Source organism: Nyctibius grandis, chromosome 1, assembly GCF_013368605.1.
Source record: "Nyctibius grandis isolate bNycGra1 chromosome 1, bNycGra1.pri, whole genome shotgun sequence".
Lineage (NCBI taxonomy): Eukaryota > Metazoa > Chordata > Aves > Nyctibiiformes > Nyctibiidae > Nyctibius > Nyctibius grandis.
Genome location: NC_090658.1, coordinates 40,467,035 through 40,484,074, shown reverse-complemented (window position 1 = coordinate 40,484,074; position 17,040 = coordinate 40,467,035). Strand labels below are relative to the sequence as shown.

Genomic DNA, 17,040 nt, shown 5'->3' with positions numbered 1-17,040 from the left:
CTGCTCCTTTTTTTTTTTTCAATGCCACCAAACTTCCATATGCCTTCCCCACCAGCAAATCTGCCACATGTCCAGCCCTGGAGAGCACTTGGTGGAGTTTTACAGAGCGTAGGAAGCACCGTACGACATTAGCAGAATTCCTGCTGCGACGCAGTCCCACTCAGTCACTCATAGCATTCAACTTTCCCTGCCCTTCTTCCCTTCACTTGCAAGTTCTGCTTGGTTATAAATAGTTTCAGTAAGTTTAGAGTAAGTTTGCTTTGCTTTTTATAAGTAGGAAGTCCTTATGCCTTTTATTTCTTTGACAAATTGCAATCCTCCTTTATGGGGCTCTCCAGAAAGAATTGGGTGGAACCAGGGAAATTAATGTCTCTGTTCTGTAAGCCTGGGCACAGGGAGGCTGTTAGGGTTGTAGTATAGGAAGTGGTGCAGAAAATAGTGGTTTATTGGTCCCCTCCAACATATGGACAATTTTGTGTTACAGCAAGCATCTGTCAAGGATTTTGCAGAGGTAGCAAGAGTATCCCTTGTAATTTGCCCTTCTCTATTCCCATAGGCAAATGCATTATCTGCAGCAAGCCCAGGCAGTGGTGGTAGTACTAGTGGGGCTTCATGCTCGCATACTTTGCCATCTGCATCCTCTGGCTTTAAGAAATACAGTGCAAGCTCTGGTCAGAGCAAGCAAACAGGATCCTGGTAAGGATGTGGGAGTGAGATTTAATGCAGCAGCTTTTCAGGCTGTTGTATCATTATGAATCAGGGCAGATAGGTATGAGTTACCAAGTACTGAGGATACAGACTGATCTCTGTGGACTGGTGTGGGAGCTGTTTTCCCAGTACAGACCAGGCAAAATAATGGCATCTTGCAAGATCAACCAGAAATGACAGCATTAAAATGGGTTTGATGACCTACAAGAATGTTGTCCTGGTTTCATTGGGATTTGGTTTCAGTTTGTGGCCAGCCATGGTGATCAGGGCCATTAGCAGTTAAATCCAGGGCAGCTGACCCAGGCTGGCCCACAGGTGTATTCTATATCATTGACATCAAGTTCACTATAAAAGGGAGGGATTGCTGGGGAGAGGGGGGGCTGTTTTTGCTCTCTTCTATTCTGGCCTCCTTTTTCCTTATTGCTGACAATGGGTATTTCTGGACAACCTGCTGCAACTCTGTAGCTAAGTATGCTTTTGTGTGTTTTGTCTTAGCATTTATATTGGTTTCTTTATTTTATTAATACTGTTTAATTTTAACCCATGAGTCTCCCTCTTCTTCCCATTTTCCTTCCTCGGTTGGGAAAGGGACATTGGGTGAGAGAAAAACTGCTATTGTTTAGTCCTGGGTGTGGGCTAAATGAAGACAAATGTGTACCGTGAGGGAAAGAAATATTTTTCCTGTTTATGAAGAACCATATTTAATCCAGAAGGGAGGGCAGTAGACAAGATTGACCATGACTCCAACACCTCTGGAGAGAGTTAACTGGGACAAGAACTTTGTGAAAGGTGGATATTCTATTTCAAATAAATGACACTTGAATATGAACTGTGTGTTGGAGGCAGTGTGAACTATGGATTTAAACACCTTTGGATATACTAGGTGATGAAAGGCATTGACTATGGCTTCTTTTCCAGATTGACATGGCATCCTCCATGGCCCTGTTTGTTATAGCATCAGTTAAAGAACTTTATGAGCAGCTAGAAGCTCGACTGCTTATCAAGGCAGCAATAGTTTCTATACTTTCTTTGTTTCTCAACAGTTGAATTAGTTTTAATTGCCCCATTAGTTTTGTTAGTTTTGGTTCCCCCATGTATTAAAACATTTGAATCTACGGTAGCTTAGAATGCCATGGCATTTAAAATACCATCTACTGAACAATCAAAACCTAGGATAATGTTCAGGATATCTTGTTTCATCAGGTAAAGTTACTGGCAACTTGTAGCTCCATTAGTTGCCACCAACTGATTATCACAAGCTGGATATATTTTGCATATTGGTCTATTGGTGTGTTTTTCAACTTTGAGGTTGCAATGCACAGTTATTATAAGCTTAAGTCTTTAATGGATTCGTCAACTTCTAACTGAAATAACCAAAATATTTCCATTGTGGTTGATCTGAACTCTTTTTATTTTTTTTTTTTATTTCTAGCATCGTTCTGTAAAATAATCTCATTTCAATAGCCAAAGCTGGAGTCAAGGTAGTGCTTAATTTTTTACATCACCTTATTATATATTTTGCCCATGTTACAATTGTCTTATGTAAAGAAGACAAAAAGGAAGAATTGTGTTTAATATTTTTGTGTCAGAATTTGAAGTAGCCTTTGCAGTTAACTTTGCCACAGCCTTTGTCAAACTGACAGCCTGTATTTTATTATCAGACATCAAATTAACTACCTGATTTTTCTAAAACCCTATTTGCTGCTGCTGGTTTTGTTCTCATGGTTGTCTGCACCACGTGCCATGGGGCTGTGCAAAAATTGTTCTTATTGCTCCACTCTGAGAGCTCTGTTTTGTGTATCTATTTTTAAATATAGGCCCTTTATTTTTATTCTCTCTTAGTTTTCCATAAGGCAGTTACTGTGATGGAAACAACCAGGTAATTTCTCAGCTCTCACATGTACTACCATTAGGAAAAGAGGTATGACAATAGGGTGAAGTCGTGCTCTTAACCCAAGGTTGATTGCACACACGATGATGTGTGTAGGGTTTTGATTTTGTTGATTCACACTGATAATGGGGTTTGCTTGATTATCTAGATACCACGTGGTATATGCTGTGACAAACATAAACAATAGGGAGCAATGATATGGCTAGTTCTTGACAATTCTGAAAAACATGAAACAAGAAAAAGCTTTTGCTGTTCTTGAGACTTCATTTTTGCTTCTTTGAGAATGCCTGAAAGTGACCTCTGCAGAAACCAGTTAAACTCTTATTCTTCTGCAGGAAACAGACTAAAATTCAGATGCCTAAGTATAATCTGTGATAACATGGGATGCTTCTCATCCGAGAAAGAAAGCATTATCCCTTTCCTGAGTCTGCAGGCCATAGCTTGGATCCCCAAATTGGAGTAGGTACCACTGTCAGTGAAGAACTCAGCCTGGTCATTTCTTGGGAACTGGCGTATACTAAATTTCATGCATCTTTTATCTTTTCATTCAATCTGAATGGCTAAACTCAGGTGACACATTTCTCATTGGTGCCATCAATACTCTGTGTCAACTTGTTTTCTTCAGGAGTTCAGGAATGGGTTTATCCCTTCTTTGGAGGAATCAAGCTGCTTTATAAACATGTTGTTTTTCTTCAGAATCTGCTTGATTTGCTTTCCAGAATGAAGACTCTTCAGTGAGCACATATCTTGAATTATTTCATTATGTATCACAAGATGCAAAGAGATAATATTGCATATTCTGCAAGCTTACAGCTTAATCGTGTTGTTCCCTTTCTTTTCTGGTATCTAATATATTAATAACATACCTGCTATAGGAGGTACAGAGTAGAGGAGAAAATATTTCTTTTGCCTTGATATTCTTAAAGCATGGCATACAATTACTGTTTCAGCATAGTAGGCTGACTGTACATTAAGCTTCCTCTGGAATTAAGAAGGTCACTAGAAAAATCTAATGCATGCCTTTCCTTCTACAGAGCAGAAAGTTCTAACCAATAAGTCAGATTCAGATCGCCTCAAGATTGTTTTCTCAGTGTTCCTTTTCCTCAGTAATTTCCTTAAAATAGAATTAGTTAAATGATGTACGGTTTTCTTTTTTTCGGGTGGGGCAAGGTTTCTGAATTAATTTTAAGTCAGTCAAGCTCCCCACACTTAACATGAAGGCAACACAAATGTTTGTGGCAGAATAATTTAAGGAGTTTTATACTTTGCTTTGGATTTGGGAAAGAGAAGCAGTAGCATGGGAACACCTTACGCTGATGTCATCACCAAGAATTCATCTTATGACACCACACTGGCTTTCCCTTTTTGTTCTGGAAACAGTGTCTTGATAAAACTGAGCTTATTTGAGGGTGTTTGAGATTTCATCTGTGCTGGTGATGCTGAGTACTGTGACTGCTTTTTAATATCTTGACCTAGGTGAAGGTCCAGGTAACACTTGCTTGAAAGCCTTTCCCAATTTTTCAACTAACAGGACCAAGGTTGCTGCCTATTTTTTTTGGTTGAAATAATGGCTAGTGGGAAAGAGAAGAAATGGTGCTGGGGTATGTAGCCACTGGTACAATTCTGTACTTCCTGCTGATAAGCCCCGATTAGTGGATGGGGAGATCTACAAAACAGCTGTTGATAACAACACTTTTCAATAAAACCAGGACAACATGTAAATGACTCTAAAACTAACTGTTACCGAGTTGGGGTTACCCAGTTGTGTCCCTTGTCCTTTCAGACTGACTAGTTCAGCGAGGCAGCCCCATGTGAGAAAGTGTTCCTGTCACCAGAGACCTCAGGGGTTTCCTCACACCTGCTGGTAACCATAACATAGTACCATGAAGAGAGGGTGGAGTAATTAATGAGGTGTCCACATGTATATAGGAGTTTAAGCATAAAATTGGCTATATTTGTTAAAATATACCTAGATTAATGTTTATAAAGATTAATGTTTCAGGTGTGTTGAGCACTAAGTAACAAAATCAAGTCCAGTGGTGCTTCTACAAATCAGCCCTTAATTTTACGCTTTACATAGCACGACAAGAGTTTCAGAGTATTGCATTGTGTAAGTAGGTTCATCAGGCTGCATTGGGACTAAATCTTTTCCTGTGAGCAGCAGACAGATGCTGCTCTCCAGCATTTTAGGTGGTTGTTTCATGTTGGCCTACCTGTTCTTTTGATACTGCTTTTTTTCTGCACATAATTCCTCTTCAGTGAAAGGAAGGGCTGGCTTTTTGAACCATCAGAGCAACTGGCCCTGAGGAAGAAAAGAAAGCAAGCTCATAGAGTTAAACGAATGGTAGAATCTATCAAATTGTATCAACTAGAAATCACTTTTTAAAATGCTCATTACTCAGGAGTCTGGCAGAGCCACATCTGTTTAATTGCTTCTGTTCCCCACAAAGACTGAAGCTGTGGTCTTTGAAGAAGAAATGTCAGAACTGAGGCAGTTGTGCTGCTTTAAGGGCTGGCTTCAAATGGGCCCCGGAGTGCAGGGGAACAGTCTGGACAAGCTGAAGAGGAACAATTCAATCTGAAAGAACCAGCAGAATTAGTGTGGGAGTCCCATCTCCCTGCCAGTCTTACTTAACTGGCAGCATCTAGAGCTTTATCTAGTTCATGCTAAACAAACTGGGACAATAGCAAAGGGTAGTACAGAAAAGGAAACTGATAGTGAATACACTTTTCAGTTAGTGTATCTGAGGGATGGATTTTAACACATTTTGTCTTATTTCATATGTGGTAGGAAAATAAATGAGAATAAGAAATTGAGAGAAAACAGACAAGTACCTGAAGCATTTTAGCAGCATGAAAATGGAAATAGTGTATCATCCCTACAGGACACATTTGAGGGAGTAAGTAGTTGTAGGTATTGGAATATTTTTTTGGCATGGTATGTTTCAGTATTTATTTAAGCCATTAGAAGTAGTCAGATAATCTTATCTTTGATATTATATATTGTTTTTCTAGTTAGTGGAATAAGTGAGTGAAATCTTTTATTCAATCAGAGCGTAGGTATTTCTGTCCTGAAAACTGCTAAAAAATTGCTCCACAGGGTAACATGAAGCTTTCATTGATCTACCTGTGGAGCAAAGTCTCCTTGTACAGAAAGATTTCAGTACATTAGAGCATCACATCTGCTGAGTTAACTGCATGTCTGATCTCTTGATGCCCTTCTTGAAGGTATAATTTTAAACCTTTATCCATTACTTATCCTAGAGCTGAAATCCATCTTTTTCTCCCTCCCAAAGAGATGTTGAGTGAATCATAGAAGTGTTCAGATAACTAGCTTTGCCATCCTCAACTATGTTGAACATCTTTGGGTCTCATTCCTGGAGGGATGATGAGATTTAGGCAATAGCTTATTAGGTGTTCAGTCATCTCAGAGTCTTTGAGAGGACTACAGTATATTATGTTTTTTCCATGGATATGGCTCTTAATCACAACTTCCTCTCAGTTCTTGGAAGAAATATAGATTATCGGTACCTAGATTAAATCATCAAGTTCATTTCATTTCAGGACCTTTCTTTGTCAGGCCTCTTGAAACAGGTAAGATTAATGTATACTGTTTTCATGGAAGGCAAAGCTTGAAAAGGCTGGATGGTTCCAGTACTGGAAATCTCTCCCTGCCTCCCCCTGGTTAATTTTTATTTCTACAGAAGGCTCACTCATCAAGCCAAGAACATACAGCTATAAATATTCCTTCAGCATTTCTCTACTGCAAGACATACTGTACAATTGAAGTGCCTGATCTGAAGAACTAAACTCCAACAGTCTACATGGGATCCAGGACTCTCAAGTCACTGGGAAAACTCCCATCAACTCTCTTTGTAAGAGAGCAAATGAAAAAAGGGGTTGTAGACTGCAGCCCCAAAGATTCCCGAACTATTGGGATTATAGAAAACTAGGTATGAGATTGTTATGCCTGTGGAAACAAGGTCCAGTGGTTTAGTGCTGGTCAGAGCTGCTCAACAACACTTAACACCAGATGAGCCTAAAGAAGAAAATAAATCAGTTCTAATAGAGGAGAGCTACATTTTAATTATTATGTTGAAAATACAGAAGAGAAGTGTGCAAATGAGAAAACAAGTGTACCTGATACCAATCTCATGTTCTGTCACACTAATTTTCCTTGGTGTCTCTGTGGAGGCCGTGAGGCTAGCTCACAAAATGCTGCCTCCTGAGAGCTGGTTTGCCAGCTGAAGTCTGGGGCTGTATTCAGCCACAGGAACCAAAAGGTCAAGTCCCTATCACTTTTCTTCCTATATTCTGTCTTTTGGATTTGAACTGTGGCATTAATAAATGGGCTAACCCGTTAACTCTCTATTTACCCTGGTTTCCTTGCCAGGGAGCTTTTTTTGAGATGAACCCCTTCCTCTCTTTACATTTTTCTTTTCAGAAATTATTTCCTGGTACTTCCCTTATCTTCAGAATGCAATTCCTGGCTTTAGATGAGATATAACTGTGATAATTTGTGGTTCTTCTTTCCCCATTCTTTGAGACTGAGATATGAAAAGGAAATGCAGCAAATTACTCCTTCCCCTTTGCTGAGATCGTCTTCCTTTCCAAACTGTTACAATAAATTATTTACCATGAGTCATATTCACTGTGCACATATCTTAGCTGTTTCTTTATTCCTGGTTCTCAGCTTTTCATACATTATAGCTAACTTAGTGGCCAGGAGAGCACTTATGTTTCCTTGGATGCAGGATGAAGAGACTCAGCCCCATCTCAGGGGAAGCTTGGGCCCATGTTCGCCTTGCTCGTACCACTGGCACCATGGTGTCCAGGAATGGCTCAGGCTCATGGTCCAGAAAGGAGCTGTGACACACTCTGGGCAGGGTCCACACCTGGACAGCTAGGTGATCATGCAGCTGAGACACACCATTACCACCAGACTTGATGCAGTGGCAGAGCCATAGCAAGGCCATATTACTAATGTAAATGACAGATTCTCCATTCAGAGTGGGTTTTTTTCAGAATAACTTCTGCTTTTTCAAAGTACCTTTCCTGGCTGCCCCTTTATCAGTTTTGGTGCTTCTTCTGTCACAGTTCTCAAACTGGAGATAAATCAGTTGCAACAGCTCAGTGATTCTTTCTTTTTCTTTTCTTGTGTTTCTTTTTGCAGATCACACAGTAGCTGAAATTGAGAAAAAGATTATAGAAGCTTTCGAGGTGTTTGACCATGAATGCAATAAAACTGTGGATGTCAGGTTTGTAAATATCTTCACACAGAAATATTACAGGATCTAGTACAGAGATAAATAACTCCCTAAACCTGTATCTGCTTTATCAGAAAGTGTAACTGAAACAGTCCTTTTGGCCCTGATCGGACCATTATGTCTTTGCTTGTTTAATAGACATATTGCATTGTTCAGTGGTTGAAGACTGAGACTGGCTTGAGAGAGGGATGCTGGGACTGATGGAGTCAAGAGGCAACTTCAGCTAGACAAGAAGCCTAAGGCTACAATTATTAATAGCAAATCTCTGATAGCTCATTTGGCACTGTAGATCCTGGATCCCGTATGGATCCCCTTGCTTTCGGGTTAGTCCCAGCACATGAAGGAGTGTCCCTGCCAGTGTGTGTTACAGTGACCTGCTCTCAGTGGGTGTCCCCAGCTGCAATACATCCTGCACATATCTCTTCCTCTTGGGTAATGGGGGAGGTGGATGTTGCTCTGACAGGGAGGGTTTTTTAGGAGACTTAGAAGAAAATTGCATATAATTTGGTTACAGAACATAATAATAACAACAACAACATAAAGATATTCATACATACTGCACCAAAAGTCCATTTAGCCCAGTACCCTCATCTGAGCTACTAGTAGATACTTCAGGGAGAAACATAAGGAATTGAGCAAATACGCAATATTTCTTCTTGTTTTTTGCACATCTGCCACATTATGATTTGAGTGGCGACTGTTTTTTTTTTCTCTTATGATAAATAGTGAACAATTGTTCTCTACTAATATTCTTGACACCATTAATGATTTCGTAGCTGTCTGCCACATCCCTCTTCCATCACAGTAGTTTAGGGCTGAAGAGTCTGATGTGTTTAATCTCTTAGGAGATGCCATTCCTTAGCTCTGGCCATTCTTTGTTGTACCTCTTCTTGTTCAGCCATCTCCTTTTTGGAATGGGATGACCAGAACTGGGCTAATGGGATACACAGATGGGAGACAGGACGGAGAGCTGCATGTTCTATACCTTTAGCGTGTGATGTTGTGGAAATATAAACAAAATATGTCTGAGGGAGTAAGAAAAAGTTAAGTTGAAGAAAAAAACATGGACTGTTAGACTGAGCAGGGCATAACTGGCTACAAGATACAGAGCTAAAGGAAGTCAAATTTAAAAATTCCCAAATAATCTTAATTCTGGTGTTTTTCAATTCTGGTATTTTTTAAGTTTGACTATTTGTCAGTGCTATTTTAACTTCATTTTAACATTAACATCCATACATAGAACAATGTGGCTTTTGTTATACAGAAAACACATGTTTGTGTCTCACTGAGCAGATTCTGAAGTTGTTACAACTGTTGTCATTACAGTTGACTGAAGTAATTTTTCATATTTCCAATTACTATTTTTACAAGAATATCACCAGAGCTTTTAATTATAAATCAATTATTGAGTATAAACACTACAAAGGAATGTGAGAACTGGAGAAATTGTTGTCATTAGACATTCCTCACAAAGCCAAATTGGAAAAGATCTTTAAAAGTTCCTAATATCTTTTCTACATTAAAAAACAGAGGCTAGAGAGATGCAAGGTATTTATGTGATGGTTTTAGCAATGCATGCTTACTAGTGCCTGTAAATTTAAGAAATTATGGGTACTTCATAGAAGTGAAATGATTTTTCAGTTATACTAGATAGGGAGAATTTCAGGGTACGTCTCCACACTTGGTACAATTGCTGTTCCCTCGCCCATAGGACTCTTTGGGAAGAGTGCTCACTTAAATCTCTTGGCTCATCCCCAGGGAGGTGCATGATGCCCGGGGCTGGGGCTGTGCCGGTGCCCCTGGCTGCTCTGCTCCTGGGTGGTGGGATGGGCTGTGGCTGCCTGGCCCTGCCCTGCCACCCCCCTGGGGAGCCCTTGCCACTAGCACTCCCCCAGCCTTGGGAAGCCCCTAGCCCTCACTGCACCATAACATACTAGTTGCTTATTTGTCATTTACATCTGCAGTCCTGGCTAAATATCTATAAAATTTGCTACACTCCTCACTCTATTATACAATGGATATAGAGCTTGATAAAATGTTACAACAATGAAATGATAGATAGACTTTTTCAAAAATTTGTTCATTCAGACAGTAAGTCATAACCTGTGAGAGGGGACATTCAGAAGTCTATTTAACATAGTAAATGCACAATTTCACATTAATTTTTTATCATAGTACAGTTACTGACAATGAACAATAATTATTGTCTAATTATTCCTAGGTTCATATTGCAGGGCTGTATTACAATAATGGTATTATTAATGGCTGATTGTCTTGTATCTCTTGTATCAGAAGGTGGCAGTACAGCACAATTCTTAACCACAATTGCAGATGTATGAATATTATTGCATGAAATGTCAGATACCTGTGAAGAATATGGAAAATTACCCTGGCCTGACACGCCAACACCAGTATTGCATGATACCTAATGCAAATGCAAGTTACTAAGAAATTAAGCATGAGGAAGGTGGTATTGTTTCGTGCTGCTTGCAACACACCCCCAGTCAAGGGCTTTCATGGTTTTGCAAATCTTGTCATTGAAAGTGTTATATCTAGGGTGAAAACCATGACCGAAAATTTTGTTGCATTTATGTTACAAAACCTGTATGGACATAAACTTGTTTTTAACCATCATTTTTGTATGCTAGAAACTACACAGCAGAAACTGCATGTGCTGAACTCTGTGAGAGGAAGTGGCTGGGAGGAAAATATGCTTTTCAATCTGGATCCTTTAAACTCCATGTCACTACCAAATGTGACATGACTTTCTTGACCACAGACACTTCAAACAATATCCTCATGCTGGCACACGCACAGACTGCCAGAAACAGCAGCCAGAAATGCCAGATTTTGCAAACTCTTTCAGGGCTTGGCTTACCTTAGTCACATTGTAGCTTTGCTGATGTGAGAGGTGAGGCAGGAGGTTGATGGCAGCCTTCACCTCTCTGGCAGTCTGTGAGAGTAGAAGTAGTGTGGGACAGCAGGGAGGCATGATTTGGGTTGGGTGTTTTACTGGGGGAGGCAGAGAACATTTACAAGTATCTTTTAGCTGGAAAAGACGAGGGAGTGCAGGAGTGAGCGCATCAAATACAGTAAATCCATCCTAGAAATAGAATGCATGGACAAGGATTATAAAAATAAGACTAAATGTATGACCTCATTGAGGCCAGTGGCCAAACTTCCATTCACGTCCACAGGGGGCAAGGTTTCACAGAGTCATTTGAGCAGATGGCTTCGTTTTGTAACAACTGTGTGTGTGGGACTGGGTTTTGTTTTGTAACTATTTTTGTGCAGCCAGCCTTTTCCTCTCTATTGTAGTGCTTCTCAAATGTTTTCAATCAGAACAGGAGCTCCTCAGGACCTGTCTGAGGCCAAAGACCGACCAATATAATTTTACATGTGCTTGATGTGCCACATTTGAGGCCTTACTGTTGTAAGATGATTATACAAAGGTCATTGCTTCTTGTATCTACCATTTTTATTAGGCAATCTATTTTTTTCCACTAGATGTACTGGTGAAGATGAGGAAACCACAGAGGTTTGAATCATGGAAACCACCAGCACTGTGGATACTTATTCAAATATGCTTGAATTTTTGTGTTGTAGAATAGCACTGAAAATCACAAGCAATATTGATGCTTCTGTTATTTTGTTTTCAATCATACCATAAATCTCATTAGTACTCTCTTTTAGAGCTTTTCAGTACTTTTGCATCTAGTCAGTGATGTTGTTCATCTTTAACTTTTTTGAGGCATTGCCACTTTGGTCAGAACTTTATTTAGCGCCTCAGAACAACTGCACCAGGTTCAGCAGTAAATGCAAGCTATGAATACATTTTGCAGCGTAAACAGGGTGGTGATAAGCCAGTGTGTTGGTCTGTTCGACTCTTTCAGAGCACAGCAGGGGCATAGCAGGGCTGCCTCCTTCCTGACCTTTTGTAATTGTTCTTTACTGCAGTTAGAATTTGTATCTCTATAGCATTTAATGTAAACATACAGGTTTCAAAGTGTTTTATTGACTATATAAATGTAGCCTTTACTGAAATTAAGCTTAACAATTAGAGGACAGCCGTTGGAAAGTAACCGGCACATGGTATGCTGCAACACAATGGTAAAGAAGAATTTTTGGGGGAAGTCCCAAGAACAATTATACTCTTCCAAAAAGCTCCAGAATATTTAATGTCTGTAAAAATAGACATTTCTTACTGAGACATCATCTTAAAAGTCCGCATACATGTGCTTGTACATGCGCACTCCTGTATGCAATCTCTGAATTGGTATCTGGATTCTCCACAGACACTCTTGCGTTGCAGATTTACTGACAAAGGCGTTCTTTCTTTCAGAGAGATTGCTTCAATTGTCAGGTCACTGGGTTGCTTCCCGACTGAGGCAGAACTTCATGAACTGCTTGCAAAGGTAAATGTTTAGATCTTTTGTATTTTTTTCAATCTGAAACTTGTACAAGTGTGGCCCTTCTGCCTTGCTGTGTGGGAAATCTAAGCTCTTTTCCCAGAGGTTCAAAGTGTCATGGAAGTGATTCGGGTAGGCAGGCAGTCTCTCAGGTTGCCCTGAAGCAAGCATTTAGGCTGATGAGGTAACAACATTGATGGATTAAAATGAGGAGTCTTTGACTGTCTTTTACCCCAGGAGGTCACTGTGACACTGTGCCAAGGTGGAGGGGCATTTATAGAAAATGGAGGAAAAATTGGTTTTGGCTGATGAAAAAGAATATCCTAAATCTCAGTCGGGTTAGGATATCCAAACCCCAACTGTCTCACTCTTCTGGATGTGTCATGGGCACACACTGATGATTAAGTAGTAAAAATTAGTTCTTGAGCAGGTGTTAATATTATACATCAAATTCCCAAAATACACAGAGGGAAGACCTGCTATGTTTTTTTCACTGGGTCCTGTTATTGCTATTTTATAACTAGACCTCTCAACTTTCTGTCCTTCCTGAGGTCTCTCCCAGTCTTGGGATTTCTCAGTTATAGACAAGTAACCTTTTCCTGCTTGATTACTTAAGCCTGTAAATCAGAATTTGGATGTAAAACCTCACAAGACCTAGCAGTCCTTCCATTCTCCCAGTGATACACAGGGGTAAGGAACTTCAATCACATTTTTCCAGTTTTTTCCTACACTCCACAGTTTTTTCCTACACTAAGTTTTGTCTCCTTACCTCATGCTTGTAATAGCAAGGACGGTGTGCTGGTGCCTTGGCAGGGTATGGTTAATAAATGGGACAAAGAAGAGGGAAAAAGGCTTCACATTCTTTTTGCAAATGGATATGCTGCCTTAAGGAATGGAAGATGCTGGGATACTGAGAATTGATCTCTCTCTTTTTTTCCTGTCCCCAAGAAAAATTTGGATGGTTGCAGTAGTAGTCTTTCCTCAGTAGCCTTGTCTGGTCTCTTGTAGATCAGAATTTAGTGTGAGAAATCTTGTGCTAAGTCTTGTGAAAATGATGCAGCTGCTTCAGATGAGGAAGCTCAAAGAACCATCAGAGGAGAAAAATCTTTTAACATGATACTGCAATCTGTCTGCACTGATTCTGTACTCTCATTACCAGATTGTCCCAGCTCCTGCTGACAAACAAGACAAAATGGAAAGAGAAATTATGGTGCTTAATATAGATGATATTTTTAGTGGCCCACAGAGATTTTTGTTTGCTAATCTGAGGGTTACTACAATGCCTGAGTTTGAAATCCCAGGTTCAGTGCACTGCTCTGCTACAGATCACCTGGATAACTCTGAAAGATGATTTTGTTTCGTTGTGACTCAAGTCCCCAAATGTGATGTGGACAATAATAGTATGGCTGTGAGAGTAGAGATATGAAACATGAGTGCTACAGTACAGTTGTTATGGGAGCTGTGGATGTACCCAAAGGAAAGAGAGCAAAATTCACAGAGTTTGAATAAGCAAATACTGTTAGTGTCACAGCCACTGTGAAAAGGGGAGGAATTACAGAAAAAGGAAAACATCAGTGGGAAATGAGGTATAGAATAGGAGTGAGCATGAGGAAGAGTAAAAGGATACATATCCCTGCAAAGCTGAATACTTACTGACTTAGGCGAGGTTAATATATTCAACTTACTCACATACCTATCCAATAATAGAAATAGCATTAATTTTGACGGTTCCAGATACTGCTGGACCTGTAGAGCCACTAAAATGGAAGCTGTTCTTTCCAGGTCAGAGGAAGCTGAGGTTGCTCATCACCTCCCAGGACTAGGTCCATTGTTAGGAAGGACACGTTTCTTCCACAGACTGTTTTCTAAAGGCAAAATACAAATAGCACACCAACAACAAGAGGCAAACCTGGATGATATTTGTCAGTGAGGGCTGATGTTTTCACAGGTGTGTGTTACATTGAGCTCTGAAGTGGTCATTGCTGGTGAATTCTTCTGGTATGAAAGGATGACCTCAACTGCTTGGATGAGCAGATCTAATGTTTTTTGGCTCTTAAACATGGTTTATATAACTTACCATCTTTATGGATGTTTTGGATCCTTGCTTTTGATTGTTCTGCTTAATATAAGACACATCTATCTATTTCTGATACATAGCTACCATATTTCTTTTTCTGTCTCTGTGGACTTCTGACCTAGTACTAGTTGAAGCACAGATGTTCCCTAAAACAGCCTATGTACTTATACATCTCAACATTTGTGATGCATGGAATAGTTCAGTGTATTTGCTAACTGTTATGTCATTGGAAAGAAGTTAAGTTTTGCCAGGTATTTTGTTACATCTTTTCAGTCAAGCAAGCAAGAAAGCAAATGATTCTATAATGGTAAAAGGTACCATTTGATTTAGCATGAAGCATGCAACAGCTTCATTTCCTTGCTAAAGATCCCTTCCGCTAGGCTTATCAATCAGAAGGGAAAAAGTGCTTTTTCAAGCCAATTTCCACTCTAAAACAGCAAGAGGTGGTGGCTGCCTGCTTTTAGCAACCAAAACACTTCAAGAACACTCGAAAAGAGCATGCAACAGCAGCAGCTGCAGCTCTCCATTTAAGCAACTGGATGTATGAGGCATCACCCCAGCTCCCAAGAGGAAGTTTTCTTACTTTGTCTTTTCCTGGCTTAGTTAGGAGATTTCAAATCAGTGCCTATTTGAGTCTTCTTTCAGTCTGAGCTGTGTCTTGGAGAGCCTAGCAGGGTGTCGCTGGTGCCATGTGAGACCACAAGGCATGCATCCAGTTTCAACACAGACAGGAACAGGCTGGCTCCATTAAGAGGGCTTCTTTTGGGAGTAAAACTTGAAATTTTCAGAGAAGGGATGCACCCTGATGACAGGGAGCAGTTTTTACCACATTGCTCATCTCCTGTGGAAGTACAGGAATGCAGTGAGAATGCTGCTAGAAGTCTCCAATGTTTTGGGACTAATCTGTTAATTTGAGAGGCAAAGGGAGGATTTTCTTTGTGTAGCATTTTATGGGCTGCTTTATGACTGTTTCAGACTGCCCTCACTCAGTCTGCCTGCCTCTCTGGTCCTTCCCCTGACAACTCTCTCTGGCTATGAAACATGTGGACGCAACAAATTCCATCCTTAAGGTGTACTAGACTGGGGCTATGTCCAAACTAGCACATTAAATGTACCCAGAAACATCCTTGGGTGTTGAAGCCAGCTGGCACAGAGCAGCTCATGTCTACCCTGGTAAATGTTTTATGTGGAGTGGCTGCATGAAGCAGCCTGCTGGAGAACAGTCCCTAAGGCCCGAGCCAGGCCTGGTGAATGCTGCGGGGAGCGTTAGGTGACACAGGCCAAAATCATGCCAGGGAACGTGCTAATGGTTTGCTGTTATGGGTGGTCACATTACACTGCTGGGGGATGTTCCAGGTCCTGCATGACTTTACTAGTTTGAATGCAGTCTGAATGTTTAAACCTCTGGTAGGTTATTGTGGAAGATAAGATCAGTTACTAGGCATTCAGTTCCTTTGTGTGAATGGTCTCTAAGCACAAGAGGGCAATATTGAGTTGTTGAAAGTGTCTATAATAGCAAGCCTGTATTTTGCCTGGGATATTATTTCTTCCTCTAATTTCTTTCTATTTGATCACAAGCATTTCACTCAGATGTTATGGTGCCATGTGATATTAGAAACCTGATATAAATATTCAAAGTCTAACTCTGTAGTTTTAATTCAGGAACCACCCCAATTTTCTGGTTTTTGTATTAGTTTGCAAATGAGTCATATAACCTGCCATACTCAAGTTTTATTTTTAGGTAGAAGAAGAAGAACTGACCGGATACGTTCATCTGGAAAAGTTTCTTCCAGTGATGACAAAAGTACTACTCGACAGAAGGTAATGGAAAGTGGATTTTCTGTGTCTGGAGTTTATTCCATATTGACAGGGTTGATTCTGAATAAATATATCTACAGTACTTTTATGTAACTGGAAGGAGTACAGATTTTTTTTTTTTGTTATTTAAACTCAGTTTACATTAGCTTGATAGATTTTGTTTCAAAATTACTTTGTATAAAATTATGTTGTACGGATGATATAAATAATAACAGCTTATAACCATGAATTGTGATAATGTGTAGCTTTTGTATTTTTAATGTGAATCAGAATTAACTTGCTATTCAACATGTTTTGTGCATCTCTGAAATATTTTATATGCAAATTAAGGTCATAAACATTACTTTCTCTGAACATATGAGTTACAGTTACTGAGAAGCACAGTCTGTTACAGTGTATTTTTAATAAGTTGTATAAATCAACTTCATATTCATGTCTCAGAATGACTGCCAGGTACAGTTGAATGTACATGACTAACAGTCTAAAAGACTGCTGAGCTGAAATTATATCTTGCTGCTCTGGGCTCTCTTTTCTTCCTCCACACTCCCCCCACACACTCCCTGCACACACACACACAGAGGAAAAAAAACCACCCCACACACTTTCCCCAGGCTAGTGCAGACTTGTCCAGACTGACTTTATCTTTTGGGGCACTGTGTCCATAGTTCACTTATCCAAGGGCACATGAGATTTGGATCACAAAAAAAACCAAGGCCTCTTCTTAGCACATTTGATTTTTAGATAGTAAAAGAGCGAGGTGGGTCTGGACAAAACAAACAAGCAGTAAGAACCATCCTGGCTTCAACGTCTTCTCTTTAGTATTCTTGGGGTGTTGGTGAGAGTCTGCTGGGATATGGAAGGTCTCCATTT

General features: G+C 40.0%; 1 protein-coding gene across 1 annotated transcript in view; it reads left to right on the top strand.

The window, feature by feature from the left end:
• The window catches only part of EFCAB2 (EF-hand calcium binding domain 2), a 31,187-nt gene that overhangs the window by 11,876 nt on the left and 2,271 nt on the right, over positions 1-17,040 (top strand). The window contains exons 3-5 of the mRNA XM_068411017.1: positions 7,773-7,857; positions 12,209-12,281; positions 16,094-16,173. Of these exons, the coding sequence (XP_068267118.1) occupies positions 7,773-7,857; positions 12,209-12,281; positions 16,094-16,173 (238 nt within the window). The remainder of the gene's footprint in view (positions 1-7,772; positions 7,858-12,208; positions 12,282-16,093; positions 16,174-17,040) is intronic.